This window comes from Sceloporus undulatus, chromosome 6, assembly GCF_019175285.1.
Source record: "Sceloporus undulatus isolate JIND9_A2432 ecotype Alabama chromosome 6, SceUnd_v1.1, whole genome shotgun sequence".
In the NCBI taxonomy this organism is placed as follows: domain Eukaryota; kingdom Metazoa; phylum Chordata; class Lepidosauria; order Squamata; family Phrynosomatidae; genus Sceloporus; species Sceloporus undulatus.
The window spans coordinates 86,552,502-86,569,948 of NC_056527.1; the positions used below are offsets into that span (position 1 = coordinate 86,552,502).

Sequence of the window (17,447 nt, forward strand, 5' to 3'; positions counted from 1 at the left end):
GAGCATGCTCAGTGTATGTGCCAGCACAGAAAACGAGGAAATACAGAAGCGCAGGATAAGCCTCTCACAATGGCTGCTGTTTTAACATTCCCTAACACCAGGATGATTTTTTTAAAGAAATAAAAATATATAACCATGGATTGTGTTGTTTTTTTGTTTTTACCTTTTCTTCCTCTGGACAGCAACGTTAAGAATCAGTGTTCATTTTTTGTTCCCTTCCTCAGCTATACCCCTCTCCCAGACTTGCATTGAAGGGTTTGTCCATCTTGCTGATTTCAATGTCAAAAAGAACCATCTTCTCCCTCCCCACTGCCGAGAAGCAGCAGTTCTTCAGAAGTTTATGTGATTCCCTCCCAATGGTTTCTCCCACCCACCCCTTCCCATGTTTTTTTTGAGCATGCCCAGTAGGAATGGTTCACACATTATACCAATCCACCTACAAGGAAAAAAAGAGAGAAAGATCCCACTGATCCAGCTCCTCAGCTCCAGTGTCCTTCAGTTTGCTGGACTAGTAGGGGTGTGTGTGTGTGTGTTGTGTGCAGGTATGTGTGGACACTATGACGTGTGTTTTCGTGTGTGGCTATGGGGCAAAAAAGGGGTTCAGCAATCCAGTTCCCCCTGCTTTGCCTTCTTTTCAGCAGGCCCTTGCGACAAGCACCACCGGCATCACTTTTCGTGGAGTTACTGGTGTCCACGGTTACTTCTAGAAGGGTTATTTAAATACTCAGTTTTTTTCACACAAGATAGATTGGTCCCGCGTCATAGGATGATGCAACATCTGCAGAAACGTTGTCTGCTGCCCCCCACGAGGGTGGGGGGGTCACGGGCGCGAAGTAGGCGCGTGGACTTTAATAGGGGTAAATGGGTCTGAAAAGACAAACACACATTTAAAAAATTTTTTTAGCAAAATTAGAAAACAGTAAAAACAAGCACTAAAGAATGAGAGGAGCAAGGGTTGCATACATATTGACACTGGATCCGATTGGAAAACAATTCCGAAAGAGCAAAGAGAATTTCTAAGGAATGTGCAGGATTCTCTCTAAACCATCTTATCCCAATATTAAGTAGATTTTTTTGGCTTTACCAGGGTCATCAAATGAAAGAGTAGCAAGGTTCTTCCTGAGCTTGACATCTACTATATTACTGAATGAATCTGGGGTATGAATGAATCTGGAGAATGAATCTTTCCAGGAACAATTATAGTTATGAATTATATATATATTATTATATGCAGCACATTTTGGGGCAGTCTGATCTTGAATTTGGAATGAAGAACCATACCTTTACCACCTCCCCCAAAACAAAAACAAACACAAACCAGAACAAAACAAAACCCTGATTGCTGCCTAATGCAGTCAAACACTGATAGAACTGTTTTTTGACACAGAGTGACAGAATGCCTGCAATTTTGGAACCCATTTTGGAGACATGAGGTTGTAATGATTGTGGGCTTTCAAAATTTACCACTATGACACTGCAAGAGGCTAACAAACAAACAAATAGTAAATAAAAGGTTGGCAAATACTGTGAATGTTCATTCTTGGATGACTGTATGAGCAATCCACACTTGTGGGTTTCTACTCATGGCAGCTTCTCAAGATAGGAGCCCAAATTCTAATTCAATTGAAACTGTTGACTCTATTCTCCCTCACATTAGTTTTATTATGAAACCTTACCACTAACAAGTTACTCTGAAAAATCCTTTTTCAAAACTGAATGTACTAAACTGCTAATAACATCCCGGATGAGGTGGATTTCTTATGCAATCTAAGAATGAACATTCACAGTAAGTACAAACCTCTAATTCTTTGGATGACTGCTTGAGCAATCCACACCTATGAGACATATCCAAGCTCATTGCCATGGATGGATATTATTTTTACTGTTTATTGCCACTGCCTAGAAGACTATTTGCCCGAAGGCTTCCTGAGCAAATTTGGATTCATCAATTTGTAGTGTCTTATAAGTTTAAAGGCTCCTTCCATCCAGCTGTTTTACATACTTTTTTCAAATGATGATGTGGTTTCATGAATGCTGGTTTCATAACCTCACACTTAGTTGGTTTGCCCATATATTTGTAGTGAGCAGTCTAATATAATTCATGCTTTATCCATCTGGACAACATATTTTATGTTGCTTGTTTCTTAAGTCTTTCAATGCAAGGAAACAAACAAGGTCTCTGTGCATCTAATCTATTCTATTCTTTTAACATATACTTTAAGAGCTAAAGTGTGTCTCTTTCCCACGTTCGGATGTGACAGAGCTGAACAAAGGTGTTAAATTTATTGCTCTTCCATATTATCTCTCATTCTTGCAATGAATGTTGATGCTACCATTAATGTTACTTTGGCCCGAAGCAATATAAGTGTCTTTTAGCAACTTCAGGGGCATGGCATTTACACAATGCATGCCCCTGAAGTGGCTGGAAACCACTCTGAGATCAGCTAACATGGCCTGAAACCACCGGAAAAAGTAGGGGAAAGCCACTCCTTCTGGCGGCCCATTTCCTTAATTCTATCCCCATTTCACACATGACAGACTGAGGCTGTAGAACACTGACTTTTGGTTCTCGTTATTTTCTCCCACATGGGTATTTTAGTTTGTAGCTGATCATGTTGATTTATGAAACTGCTGCTATTGTGATTGCAAATCACTTTGTGTAAAGATCACTTTGTGTATGCGCTGGAAATGTATAAGGTTCCACTGACATTATTATATTTAAACATGAAAGAACACTCTCTGCATTTCTTGGGGGGTGGATCATTGTTACAGATGAAACCTCTCTCTGTTTACTTGAGGTGGAGTCATGTGTCATTACATTCGTGTTAAAGTATGTTATTTCTTAAGTTAAAAGGACTTTTGTAGAGACAGATCATAAACCTTCGCCTAGCTGGCAGGCAGGAAATAAAAACTAGTGTGAGGAGAGGGGGGTCAATTGTTTCACCTGAATTAGAACTTTGGACTACTGAGCCTTGAGATGCTGCTATCGGGAAAAAAACATATACAGTGGTACCTCGGGTTACGGTTACGAAATTAATTCGTTCCGCCGCCGCTTTCGTAACCCGAAAAGCCTTCGCAAGCCGAAAACCCATAGGCGCTAATGGGGAAAAGCCGCGATTTCGTGTGAAATAGCGCCGAAAAGCACCAAAATTTTCTTCGTAACCCGAAATAACCTTCGTAACCCGGAACAGTTATTTCCTATGGGATTTTTTCGTATCCCGGAAATTTCGTAACGTGGGTATTTCGTATCCCGGGGTACCACTGTACACAGATTGCTCAGGCAGTCATCCAGAGAATGGTACAAACACCTGCACTTTTGGGACCCATCCTGGAGACATAAGGATTGTGATTATGTGTGCCTTTCAAAATCTATCACTATGACATTGCAAGAGGCTAAACAGAAAACACAGTAAATGCTATGCTCTCTCATAACTGCTGACAGTGCACAGGCAGTTTGGCTCTGGAAAGAGGTGCAAAAAGAGACACAGGGAGAGAGAGAGAAGAAAAGCACCAACTCAACTTTGACCCTCTCTTACAATTTCTTGGTTAGAAGTCTTCAATTGGGTGCATGGGCATTCTCAAAGTTTGGAGACTAATTCTCATACTGACATTATAATAGCAATAGCAAATACACTTCTATGCTGCTTATCAGTGCACTTAAGCATTCCCTAAGCAATTTACAAAGTGTAAGCTAATTGCCCCCAACAATCTGGGCACTCATTTTAGTGATCCCGGAAGGACGCAAGCCTGAGTTGAGCTTGAGCCCCTGGCTGGGATTGAACTCGCAACCTTATGGTTTGTGAGTGAGTGGCTGCAGTACAGGCATATACAGAAGACTATGTAAAACCCTTCATCAGCTGTAACATATGCCATATATTCTTAGTCTTAGCTTGGAGACTGGATTTAAAGCAACATCCTGATTGAATTTGCATAATGGCAGTTTGGGAAAAGAGTGAAACAAATACAGGTGCTAGAATCATAGAATCATAGAATCGTAGAGTTGGAAGAGACCACTAGGGCCATCCAGTCCAACCCCCTGCCATGCAGGAAATCCAAATCAAAGCATCCCTGACAGATGGCCATCCAGCCTCTGTTTAAAGACCTCCAAGGAAGGAGACTCTATCACCCTCCGAGGGAGTGCATTCCACTGTCAAACAGCCCTTACTGTCAGGAAGTTCCTCCTAATGTTCAGGTGGAATATCTTTTCCTGTAGCTTGCATCCATTGTTCCGGGTCCTGTTCTCTGGAGCAGCAGGTATGTGCCTGTGTCAATTTAAATAATTATCTTCCTTTATTTACCCTGAGTCTTTTGATTCCAGCCCGTGTAATCTGTTGACAGTCGTACAACTCTATCCTCTCCAGACTATGGCAGCTTTTGAGGTGTTCCAAGGAGGCATCTGTAATCAAAGGGCAGTTGTCCAGCTCGATTACCTCCAGGCGATCATGAGCACAAGCACCATTGCCCAGATGGCGAATACCATCATCAGTGATGAGCTCACAGTGTGATAAACTCTGTCATCACCATGGAAAACAAAAACAGAAGAGAAAGTAGCAAGTGGCATTTACAAAAACTTCTATTATGCAGTATTACAGAACATAATTATTTTCAACATGTAAGTCTTATATAAATTCTTCAGCTAAGTCTGTGGCTGTCAACAGATGGGTGCTATCTAGTTTACCTTTATTGATTTTCTTTCTTCCATCAGCCTTCTTTGACACCTGGCAGGATTTTCCATTCTGTGTCTTCCTTTAACCCTCCCCATCTTTGCTAGTCTTTGATCAAACCCTGACCTTTCCCTTCACTTCTATGTAATTTTTGTGTTACTTGGACCATATTATGGATCTTTAGCATTGACACAGCATTTTTATACAATGCTCAGGTAACCTTGCATAAGGACAGGTTGCTTACCTGTAACGGTATTTCTTCGAGTGGTCATCTGCGAATACATACAAATGGGTTTCACTGCGCCTGCGCAGTGCTGCTCGGAACCTACTAGAATCACTGGGCAGAGTTTACTCTGCAACATATCGAAACTTTTTGGTGGTAACTCCGCCCACCCGTTATAAGGCCCCTGCCTTCCCGCTCTTTTCCCCAGTTCCGCAATTTTTCCGCCAAGCAGGCGATGGAAAGAGCCAATGAGAGCAGGACACTGAGGGGACGGACGGGTGGGATTTGTATGTATTCGCAGATGACCACTCGAAGAAATACCGTTACAGGTAAGCAACCTGTCCTTCTTCTTCGTGGTCTCTGCGAATCATACAAATGGGTTTAGACTGACAAGCTAAGGTATGCGGCGGAGGGAGTGTCCTGAAACCAAAGCTATGGTAAAACAAAGGTATATTTATTACAATAAAACACCTTGAACCATAAAAGAGTCAGTCTTTCTGTTCATGTACAGATCAACATAGCAATCACATTGCTAAACCTCAGTAGGGAACAAGAGGTCATGCAAGACCGGTCCCATAGAACTTGTGCAAACCAACATTGAACAGAATGTAAACCGAGTCAACTGTACATAAGTTGAAGACACAACCATCAGCAGTGCAATCAATGCAACCCTGAAACCAACACAGCCCTCCCGAAAGCTGCGTCTCGGATGGCCCTGGTGTCCAACCTATAATGTTTAATAAAAGTTAGAGGTTGGGACCAGACAGCAGCCTTGCAGACATCCTCCAAGGGAATCCCCGACAGGAATGCGGAGGATGCTGACATTGCCCTTGTGGAATGAGACCGAACCCTGCCAGGGAGAGGTTTGCCCAACAGTTCATAGCAGAGGTGGATGGTACTAGCCACCCATTTGGAAAACCTCTGCGCAGACACAGGCAACCCCTTCTTTGGTTCCGAGTAGCATTGGAAAAGTCTCTCGGACCGACTGGAGGCAGCAGTTCTGTCCAGGTAAAACGCCAGTGCTCTCCTGACATCAAGAGAGTGTAGGCGTCGCTCCGCATCCGAAGTCGGGCTGGATGCGAGTGTGGGCAACACAATGTCTTGGCACATGTGGAAGGCAGACACCACCTTCGGCAAGAAGGTAATGTCCATACGGAGGACCACTTTGTCCTTGTGGAACCTCAGGAATGGCTGGTCCCTCCATAAGGCACAGAGTTCGCCCGCACGGCGGGCAGAAGTGATGGCCACAAGAAAAGCGGTTTTCCAAGTCAATAGTCTCAAGTCCGCTGTGGCCATGGGTTCAAAGGGCTTGGATTGGAGGGCGGACAGTACCGTCTCCAAACTCCAAGCCGGCGTTGGTACCGACACAGGAGGATACAGGTTGGCACAACCCTTCAGGAACCCTTTCACCAAGGGGTCCTTGAAGAAAGAAACCCTCCCCCCCGAACTGGTATTTGGCACAAATGGCAGACAAGTAGCATTTGATGGATGTGAGGGACAGCCCCTCATCCAAAAGTGCCATCAAAAACTCCAGCACCACTGGAGTGGACACCTGAGCAGGAGACAAGCCCTTTCGGTCAAGGAAGAGGCCAAATCTCCTCCATTTCAAGGCGTAAGACCGCTGGGTGGAAGGTTTCCTCGCAGCCAGGATCACTGTCCTCACTGCAAAGCAGTCAGGGCTGTATCCTCCAGGCTACCAGCGGCAGGCTCTCGATGTCGGGGTGGAGAATCCGTCCGTCCTGGATCGACAGCAGGTCCGGGCGGGGATCGAGGCGGAGGAAGCATCTCCTGGAGAGGTGAAGAAGGGATGCAAGCCAGGGCTGTCTCGGCCACCACGGGGTGATCAGGATCGCATGCGAGCGGTCCACTGTCATCTTGGACACCACCCTGATGATGAGAGGGAACGGAGGGAAGGCGTAGAGGAGCTCCCCCGTCCAGAGGAAGGCGAATGCGTCTCCGAGGGATCCGTCCATTTGCTTCCTGGAGCAGAACTGGGGACAGTAGCTGTTCCATTTGGTCGCGAAGAGGTCGATCCGGGGGGTTTCCCACCGGTCGAAGAGGTTGCTGACTGTCTCGGGATGGAGCCTCCACTCGTGGCACACCGATGGAGATCTGCTGAGGCGATCTGCCAGCTCGTTGTCCTCCCCGGAGAAGGTGAATCGCCTGGAGGAGGACGCGCCTCTGGATGCACCAGTCCCAGGCAACTGGTGAGGTCGAGCAGGGTCCTGGACCTGGTACCACCTTGCTTGTTGATATAATACATCACGGTGGTATTGTCCATCCTCAGGAGGACCACCTTTCCTGTGACAGCGAACTCGAACGCCCTCAATGCCTTTTCCACTGCCAGCATCTCCAAGGCGTTGATGTGGAGGAGCTTGTCTTGTGTGGACCACCTGTCCTTGACGACCAAGTCGAGCAGGTGAGCGCCCCATCCCTCCAGGGATGCATCGGTTGTCAGAGTCAGTTGCGACTGGGGCTGATGAAAGGGCATCCCGGTGCAGACGTTGCGGCTGTCGAACCACCATCTGAGGGAGGCGGCTACCGGTCTCGGTACCGTGAGCCACTTGGACGGAGGGTCGTCTAACGGAGAGAAGACCGAGAGGAACCAGGATTGAAGAGGCCGAAGACGAAGTCTTGCCCAAGGGGTGACGAATGTTGTCGATGCCATGTGGCCTAGGGCGACTTGGACGTCTCTGGCTCTCACCCTTCTGTGGGAGGCGCATGGCCTGAGGGACGTCGTCAGGGCCCGAAACCGGTCCGGAGGGAGGAAGGCTAAACAATTTTCGGAGTCGAGGATGGCCCCGATGAACTTGACCTGCCTGGTCGGTGTGAAGTGGGACTTCTCCCTGTTGACGACCAGCCCGAGGGAGTCCAAGAGGCGCAAGGCGAAGGAGACTGCCTCCTGCAGCTCGCCTTGGGGTTCGGCTGCAAACAGCCAGTCGTCCAGGTAGGGAAAGACCATGAAGCCCTTTTGATGAAGGTATGCCACCACCGGTGCCATGCACTTTGTGAAGACCCTTGGAGCCGTGGCCAAGCCGAAGGGAAGAACGTTGTAATGGTACGAGGTGGAGCCGACAGCGAAGGCGAGGAATCTCCGGTGGGACTCTCGGATCCTGATGTGGAAGTAGGCGTCCTTCAGGTCGACGGTCGCAAACCACAGGCCCTGGTGAAGCAGAGGCAGAATGGAAGCCAAGGTTACCATTCGAAAACGGCAGTAGTCAAGGAACAAGTTCAGTTGTCTCAAGTCCAGGATGGGCCTGATGCCCCCATCCGCTTTCGGTACCGTGAAGTACCTGGAGAAGAAGGCCCTAGAGCATAGGTCAGGCGGCAAAGGGGAGATTGCCCCTTTACCAAGCAAGGCGCGCACTTCGTCGAGAAGGGTGTCTGAAGGGGGAGTGGACATGAAGGCTCCAGTTGGAGGGAGCTCTTGGAACTCGAGGGCATAACCCCTACGGACGATGTTGAGAACCCACGAGTCCGATGTTATAGAGGCCCAGGTGTTAACAAAGGGCCTCAAAATGTCCAAGAAGTAGAGGGGAGAAGGAGGGACGAAGCGTGCTGCGTCCCTTCAGGTTCTCTTCTTCCCCTGGTCGGTGTCCTGTCGGCAGGACTTGCGGTACCGAGGTGGGAAGTTGCGACGGCCAGAGGAGGAGGAAGACTGCGAGGGGAAGCGGTGTCTCTGGGAGCCCTGTTGCTGGGACTGTCGATCCCGGGAGAAGGTCCCCTGCGACTGACCTTGGGGCTGCCACGGGCGTTGACGCTTCCGGAATGGAGAAGCCGGTGTCGAAGACATGCCATGCTTCTTCGCCGCCGCCTTCATCCTGAACTTCCTGTTCAGGCGGTCGTCGGTCTCGGCGTGGAAGAGCCCGGTCCCGTCGAGCGGCATGTCCTCGATGGCAGCCCTGACCGTAGGGTTGAGGTCCGAGGCCCTCAACCAGGCGTGGCATCTGAGTGCTATGGATGCGGACATGGCCCTCCCTGAGCAGTCTGCCATGTTCCTGGAAGTGGTGATGAGCCAACTCCCAATGGAATGAGTCTCATCTCTGATCGCCACCAGCTGCCTCTGGATATCATCCGGAACGTCCGGGATGGGCTCCCTCCACAATCGCAGAGTTCGGCCTGGGGTGGTCTGCCAACCAGGGACAACTCGCCGGGGCGACCCCGTAAAGCGACTCTACTTTGCGGGAGGGCGCAGACAGGGTGGCCGGGGAGTCCCAGGACCTCTTGACGATGGTCTGAAGTGACGGAAGGAGAGGCAGACAAGGTGGAGTAGGCACTCGTCCATGCACCCGACGCTCTACCGGGTCCTCAGCGTCGTCGGCCGGGGAAGCGAGCTCGATGTCGAGAGCCCTCACCATCTTAACGACGTGTTCGGTGAAGGACCGGACGTCGTCCGACGGGGAAGACGGCTCAGAATTATGCATCCTTTGAGGTGAGGCCGACACCGAGAGGACATCCTCATCAGAAGGTGCTTCAGACGAAAGCAAAGGTTCCTCGTCGGAGTCCAAGTTGGAGGAGAGGGGCTCCGTCACCCTGACTTGGGATCTCGGGCGGGTTGGGATGAGGTCCGTCGAGGATCGCGAGCGCCTGCGAGGTGGAGATGGAGATCTCTCGTAGACAGATACGGTCGGGACCAATCTGGACGAGGTGCCGTGGTCTGCAGGATGGGGGTTCAGCCTGGTGAATTCCTTCATCGCTCTGTCCTCAGAAATCGATAAATAATACCGGCCAGATTGCGTATCGAGGAACAGGTCCGGTATCCCTTGCCTATGGGGCTGGTCCTCGTCGTTGTCGGTGCCAGAGTGGGAAGGCGACCGGTGTTCCAGCGAGAGGGGAAGAACGGTGTCTTCCGTCCCGTGGACAAAGTCCATGGTGGGCTGAGGCGGTGGCGTATCTGGTACCGGAGTCCATCGACCCCCCGGCGCAGGCTCCGGATCGCGTGGAGCTGCCGAAGTGGAAGCGCGGGCCTGTTTGGAAGGGGAGCGCTTCTTGTCCTTCGTCTTCGGCGGGTCGGTGGTGGGCCGATCCTTCGAAGACTTGGACTTCTTCGGGGCAGGATCACGACCCGACTTGTCGTGGTGCCTCTTCTTCCCAGGCCTGGGAACCTCCTCCGCTGGGAAGAACGGATTGTCCGGGAGGTCTAGGAGGACAGCAGCCGCTGCCGACGAGGAAGGTCTTGGAGACCTTGCTCCTTCCGAAGGCACAGCCAGCTCTTTAGGCTTCGGAGCGTGGCGAGATGGCTTGGATGCCTTGGAAGACGAAGGCGAGGCGAGATGGGCCTCTGGCTTGGTAGCCTTCTTAGAATGCGAGCCCTCCGATCTCCTCATCAGTTTGGAGGCCGGCTCGGTACCCTCAGTCCCCGAAGACTTGTGGCGGCGCTTGGAGGGGTCGGTGGCGCTGGGCGGTTTTGAGCCACGGGCCACATCGGAGGTGGTGGAAGGGATTGTCCCGGCCGGGACACACACCATGCTGGGGACGGCGGTCCTCCCAGATGTAACACTGGACACACTGGCCCGAGAAGATGAAGCGGGGGGCGCTGAAGGCGGGACAGAGGATGACCGCGAACCTCCCTCTTGCACCTTGCCCAGGGCAATCGCCGAAGTGAGCCGGGACTCACGGTTTTTCCGGGCCTGAGAAGAGAGGGATCTGCAGAGCTGACAGGCCTTGGTTTTGTGGTTCTTGCCGAGGCACAGCAGGCAGGAGGAATGCGGGTCCTGGACGGGCACCTTGCCCCCACAAATGTCGCACTTCTTGAAGGGTGCAGGCATTTTCGAGGTCGTCAAAGCCAGAGGAGAATCCGTAACGAGGTCAACAGTCCGAAAGTCCGAAGTTACCAGGGGCGGGAGACAAAGAATGGTCAAGAGTACGGTCCGAGGTCAAAAACGAAAGTGATTCCAAGCAAGCGAAGCAAGCGAAAGTTCCCTGAAGCAGCTAGCGCGGCGGAAAAAAGGAACTGGGGAAAAGAGCGGGAAGGCAGGGGCCTTATAACGGGTGGGCGGAGTTACCGCCAAAAAGTTTCGATATGTTGCAGAGTAAACTCTGCCCAGTGATTCCAGTAGGTTCCGAGCAGCACTGCGCAGGCGCAGTGAAACCCATTTGTATGATTCGCAGAGACCACGAAGAAGAAATCACCTAGTCCAAACAATGACACTGTGAAAAAAATGTTATATCTATACTGCAGGCTGAGAGACTAGAGCCAAGAAAGGGTGGCTTGCCTAGAGTCCCCTAATCAATTCGTGATTAAGGTTAACATTTGAAATCAGACAACTTTCTGGCTCAGAACATAATATGCTCTAAAAGCTCACTTGGCTGGCCTTTTGAACAAATTTATTGTTCTGTTCATGGATCCCTTCAATCACTATTTGACTAGATGGCAGAATATTTATTTAAGCATACCATATAGATTTATGTCCCCCTTTTCATTGAGATTGTAGCAAGGTGGTCTCTTGGCCTCTTTGAATTCTGTCTTAAAATGCTACAGTGAAGCTAAGAATTCCCAGCTCTTCTGCAAGAAAACTTTCCTAGACTCACCAAAACTTGGAGCCGTGGACAGTGTATGGAGAGCTGTATTAATGTGCTATCTGTTATCTGGAAGAAACAAAAGAGACACTTTGAAAATATTGTGCCTACAATGAGTTTTCGTTGTAAAAAAGATATTACCAAAAGATATTGCTGCATCCATTCAACTGTGGCTTTCCTCTAGGGTCCAAATAGCAACAGTTTTTGTTTCTTTCAAATTCTGAAGCAGACCTTCCTGGGGAGAGGCAGATGGCTCTGTGTGTGCATGCATGCGTACATGTGTACTTATCCTGAATCTTTTCCACAGTAAGGATTCTGGGTGGGGCAGGAAGCTGAACTGCAAGAGGAATTTGTGTCCAATTCCTTTTGGACAGTATCAGTCAAAAAGGTAAAATTTGCAGCCTCCTAATTTAACTGAACCAACACTTTGGTTTGGTTTCTATTACGTAATTATAATTCTGTGTCCTCTGCATTTCAGTTACCTAGGGAACATACCATGGGGACTTCAGAACAGGAGCTCTTGCAAGTAATGATGGACTAGGTAAACGGAATCGTGGTCTGATCTAGCAAGGCATTTCTTATGTTATTAAGCAAGAGTGAAGAATCTGGATCACTTCAACCTCCAGAGGAGCTATGCCTTAACTTTTGTGTATACACTCTAGTATGGTAAATTTAAGACATAGCACTGTCAGATGATCCATCTGTTTTAAGTCTTACACACTGTTTCCCTACCATGAGAAGGATCAATACAGAGTCTGAGAAATATTAAGTTAGACTTTTTCTTTATTAGGTGCTTTGAATTTCTTAAGTCTAATGTTGTGGGTAACTGTATGGTTGCCAAACAGAAGCTTTGTGTTGTCCTTTCTTTTCTGCTTTAGTGAGGGATGTAGCAAAGAAGTGGTCCCGTGACATGTGAACACTTCAGTTCAACTTCCTCCCCTCTTGACTGAGGTATAATCTGCACTGCAGAAATAATGCAGTATGATATCAGTTTAACTGCCATTGCTCCATCCTGTGGAATACTGGGATTTGTAGTTTGTTGTGATATCAGAGTTCTCATAAAACTACAAATCCCAGAATTTCATAGCACTGAGGCACTATAGTCTGCATTATTTCTCCAGTGCAGACTAGATCACAAGTCAACCAATGAAGTGGAAGAACTCAAAATGGACCACAGTCAGCCAATGAAGTGGAAGAAGTCTGTATAATGATGTCACATTATACTTTTAAAATTATTACTGGGCAGAGAAGAAGTGACTGAGATGTAGCAGTTGACACTCATTTGGAGAAGCATCCAGATGCACTTTTAAAATTTATTTGAAAAGTAACCGAATAGGATTTAGAGAGAATGTCTATTTTTATCCTACAACATAACTGCTGTAGTTATAAGCACCTTTTCATGGCAGTGAACAAGTTCTCTCTGCAGCAATCTTGTGAAAATGTCAACATGCAGAGCAAGAGAGATGAATATCTTCCTTTTTCTAGCACTGCATGATCAAGAAACACGTCCTGCTTCAGTGTTTGCTGTAATTAGCAAGTCCATTCTCAAGCAAATTATGCCATCCTGGAGAACTCCACAGCCAGGCTCAAGTCATGGTTTGTGTCCCTACCCCACTGTGCCTTTCCATATTGCAAAAAATAATTGAAAAAACTTAGCAAAGATGAAACTGCATTTACCTGAACACACTCCTCCAGGTCCATTTTTTCTAGCTCATGACAATTCTGAAAAGGATTAAAAGGAACAAAAGTAGTCACACAAAAAATACTAAGCACCGCCTTGGGTTTTTAAAGTACTGTATATACTGGTCACTTTTCCTGAACACAAGGTAAGAGGACTGTAGATTACTTTCATTTAATTCAACGGGATCGCCCCTGGATAAGCTGCTTAAGAAATGAGGCTAACTTATTTTTAAAATAATCATACTTTCCACAATTAGAGCCATAACTAAAATAAGGTCCAGCTATACAATCTGAAGTCCTTTTCCATTGGAACACTCCAGTAAATTTACCAAGTAGAAGGTAAGCTGAGTGTGTCTTCCATTATCTCCCCCTCATTGTTTTGGTTTCAAAGAATTCCCAACTTGTATGGTGAGTTATGGAAATATATCTACTTTTCCAAATTCTGGGTCCATGAAAAGATTTTTCAGTGCAACATAAGATGATTCCATTAGTGCCATTTCTGTCAATAAGATTACTCCAGTGAGAGAAATAGAAATGTAGGCATCAAGGGTCTACATCAGCCCTTCCCAACCTTGGACTGTTCATTTTGTACTGAAACTCCCACAATCTACAGACACCATGACCAATTATGAACAATTACGTTGCTGTTGACTTATGGTTTCAAGTTATTTCTAACTTATTTCAACACTAAGACAACCTGATTGTGTAGTTTTTGTGGCAAAATTTGTTCAGAGGGTTTGCTTTTGCCTTTCTCTGATGCTGAGTCTGACCTGCCTACAGTCAGCCAGTGGGTTTCTAGATATAAAAAGCAGGAACCTGAACCCTGGTCTCCAGAGTCACAGTCCAACACTCAAACCACTAAAACACACTGGCTCACTCAGCAATTACACTTGCTGAGTGAGCCTGAGATAGAAAAACTAAGGGACAGGAAAGCTGTAGGAGATGGAGATTGCCTTGAGGGAAGAGCAGGGCACTGAAACCCACTCCCTTAATCAATAGGGAAGATTAACCTGCTATGGTTTCCATTCAGCCTTAGCCAAGCTTCTATCATATGCCAAACATATAAAATTATGTTTGCCTACAGTACACCATCCATCCTGCCCGGTTTTTGCCGAACTTCCAAGCACCCTTTGACTTCAAAGCACCCCTTTACAATATCCCTGTGATCCTGATGTTTCATGATGGTGGGTAAACCTATCTTTCTTTTCACAAGCCTACTTCATTCAAGTATTAAAAAGACACCAGGATACCTTAGTTGAGGATTAAGAAAGATGCAGGAAAATGGCACTTCACCCATATATGTTCTCTCAGCATTAACCAGTTTTCTGCATTCCCATTTCACTTTTAATATCAAGAAAAGAGCAAAATATATAGAGGAATAACCTGCAGGGAGTTAAGGGATGAAAACAGGACACCCCATACCCCTCCCCTTCACTTTTTTTTTAGTAAAATACCTTAAACCAAGCTTCATATATGAACATGGCAGAAATGCGAATTATGGCTCCACCATGCCTAATGTAGCTCTTAGTAAGATTTGTTCTGTTCTCTAATCCCTAGGCAGCCATATTGGCTGTTGCTGCTGTTCATTTACAGATATCGACTATAAAGGTAATTTGGCTCTCACTCTATGAATATATGACATCCCATGCTTGTTATCTGGCTTTAATTTCCTGCCTCTATCTGTAGCTTCTGAGCAGAAGCATTATGATCCTGAAGGTATCACTGCAGCAAAAGCTACACCCTTATGAGTACTGGTCCGGACAGCCAATAAGATGTCATCTAACTAATTTTATTAGAAATGGATTGCTATCAGATGAGTGGCCTGAACCCATGTGAGAGCTTGGAAAGATACTTTAAAAAAGTAATTCATTGTGTAACTCTTCAGAAGTCCTCCCCTTTATTTACATTGCAAAAAAATAAAAGTATATATTTAAAGCTGGGTCATTTACTGTATGGAGCCCTGGCGGTGAGGTAGTTAAATGCTGGTATTGCAGCCACAATGTTGTGAATTCAAGCCCAGGGCTCCAAGGATGACTTAGCCTTCCATCCTTTTCATAAGTCGGTAAAATTAGTACTTAGCTTGTTGGGGGCAACTGGCTTACAGATTGTAAACCACTTAGAGAGTGCTAAGCTCACTATTAAGTAGTATAGAAAAGTAAATGCTATTGTTACTGTATTGGGTGAAAGGTGGGATATATGCTAATGAACTAATACCAATAACAATAGCAAGTACATTTGTATACCGCTTATCAGTGCACTCAAGCATTCCCTAAGAGGTTTACAAAGTGCAAGCTAATTGGCTCCAACAAGCTGGGTACTCATTTTAGCGGCCTTGGAAGGATGCAAGCCTGAGTCGAGCTTGAACCCCTGGGCTGGTATTGAACTAAATAAAATAAAGTTTTGACACCTATTACTTTTTCATTACTTTTGTGAGAAAAAAATACTTTAAGATCCATAAAGCAATGAAGGAATACTTGAAAAATTCCAATCAAAGTGTTTCTTAAAAGGCCAAAAATGCATCTAGAAAACATTACTTCGTACAAACTTCTTACATTTTTAGACCTTGTTACTTCCAAGCTCTGCTCATATGGATATAAGTAAGCAAAGAACAGAATAGACAGGTCACTTACCCGTGCCAAAGTGGTAAAGCCCACATCTGTGAGTTGAGAACACCGAGCCACTTCCAATATTCTGTGCACACACACACACAAAAAAAATTAACAGAAATTAACCACCTTTGCTTTGCTGGGCCTGTTTCTGAAATCTCAGAACACACTGTATGTATGGAGTAATCCCTTCCCACACACTTCAAAGCAGCTATGGACCAAAGCAACACCACTACTATTGTTTATCTGCCCTGAATCATGGGTCCTCTGGGTAACAACAATCCTTCTGAGTGCACATGAAAGGAATAAGAAAGAACTTCAAGCTTCAGAAGTTACATATTTATTTGTATTTTTAAGATTTTCACCATGCTTCCCAGTGTAGCTCCTGAAGATCTTAACAGGCAAGAAAAATCTCCCACCTACTTGCCTCTCCTATATATATAAATAAATTACTCCAGTTCACCTCCAGCCATTATTTTGCAATCTTCCTTTTTAACACCCAGCAACACTTCATATGGTGCCAGACTTCAATGGCTCTAAGCCCCCTGTTGTCATGTGGAGATGATCTGCATGATTGCTTTTGGCATATGAAGATGGCTTTAGAAAGTGGGAGGAAATGCTGCTTAATAGTATATTACAATTTATTCTGATTCTTAATTACATTGTTACACTTTTAACATTCTTGTTTCCTCAAACTTAGGGGTTGGGATTTACGTCTCAATGAATAAATGAACATCAACCTATCTACTCAACCACTCACCCATCTAAGGAGTGAACAACTCCAGGGATTAATGAGGGAGAGTATAAGACTATGGGGGTCTTTGTTCTTTCATTTGTACCTGCTCAAGCCACCACCCCTGAAAAAAAAAATCTTGATTGGCAAAAAATGTCTATCCCCAAATGACCAGTAGAGCATTTCAGTCTCTAAATACTGCTTATTTTGATGCATTTTTTCAGGAATTCTAGTATTCTTCTCTCCACGTCCAGACCCACAGCTCTTCCCTACTCTTTTCTGAAAAAAGGCCTGAGTGAGCTTGAAAATATAATTTCTCATATGCAGCAATGTTAATAACATCTCCTCTGGAGCTTGTGGGGTATTATGGGCCATGGATAGGGTCTACAAAAACAGCCTTCGTACCACGTGTTCTGTTTGCTCCACCACGTTCAATTCTTTGGCCCTATTCATTCTATATAATATGCTGGTAATGTAAAAGCTATTCTTTTCACATTAACAATTTATATCCAGACTGCATCATACATAAACCTGCAGAATAAAGCTAACTTACCTAAGCCTTGGACAGTTTTGCCCTAAAGCATTCAAGATGGCATCTGTGATGTTGGAACAGCCAGATGCACACAGAGACTGTAACTTGTGGCATCCTCTACATATTGTAATGAGGCCATCATCTGTTATTTGCTACAAAACAAGAGAGTAGTTAAAGTTAGAAATAGGGAGAAACAATGTTTAGTGTGGTGCTTTTAGACCAAGCACCTCTGCAAGTCCTAAAACTGCATGCTAAAAAATATTTACCTAAACATTCTCAATCCACTTTGGCAGTGAAATACTATATGAATGATTTATGGGAAACCATAATGTCAAAATGTAGGATGCCAACCTCAGACAGCCTCCTAAAACCAACTCCTTTTTTGGGCTAAAGTTTCCATTTTTGGCATGACCACAAACTGGTAGAGGATATTTTCTTCCAGGACAAAAATGTGTTTCCTCTTCCAGCTTTTTATATACACTGTATTTTT

The 17,447-nt window shown here is 46.0% G+C and overlaps 1 protein-coding gene across 1 annotated transcript in view; it reads right to left on the reverse strand.

Annotated features, from left to right (window-relative positions):
* The window catches only part of FBXL20 (F-box and leucine rich repeat protein 20), a 113,058-nt gene that overhangs the window by 20,694 nt on the left and 74,917 nt on the right, over positions 1 to 17,447 (reverse strand). The window contains 5 exon segments of the mRNA XM_042472826.1: positions 4,299 to 4,511; positions 11,419 to 11,475; positions 13,084 to 13,128; positions 15,717 to 15,777; positions 16,979 to 17,109. Of these exon segments, the coding sequence (XP_042328760.1) occupies positions 4,299 to 4,511; positions 11,419 to 11,475; positions 13,084 to 13,128; positions 15,717 to 15,777; positions 16,979 to 17,109 (507 nt within the window).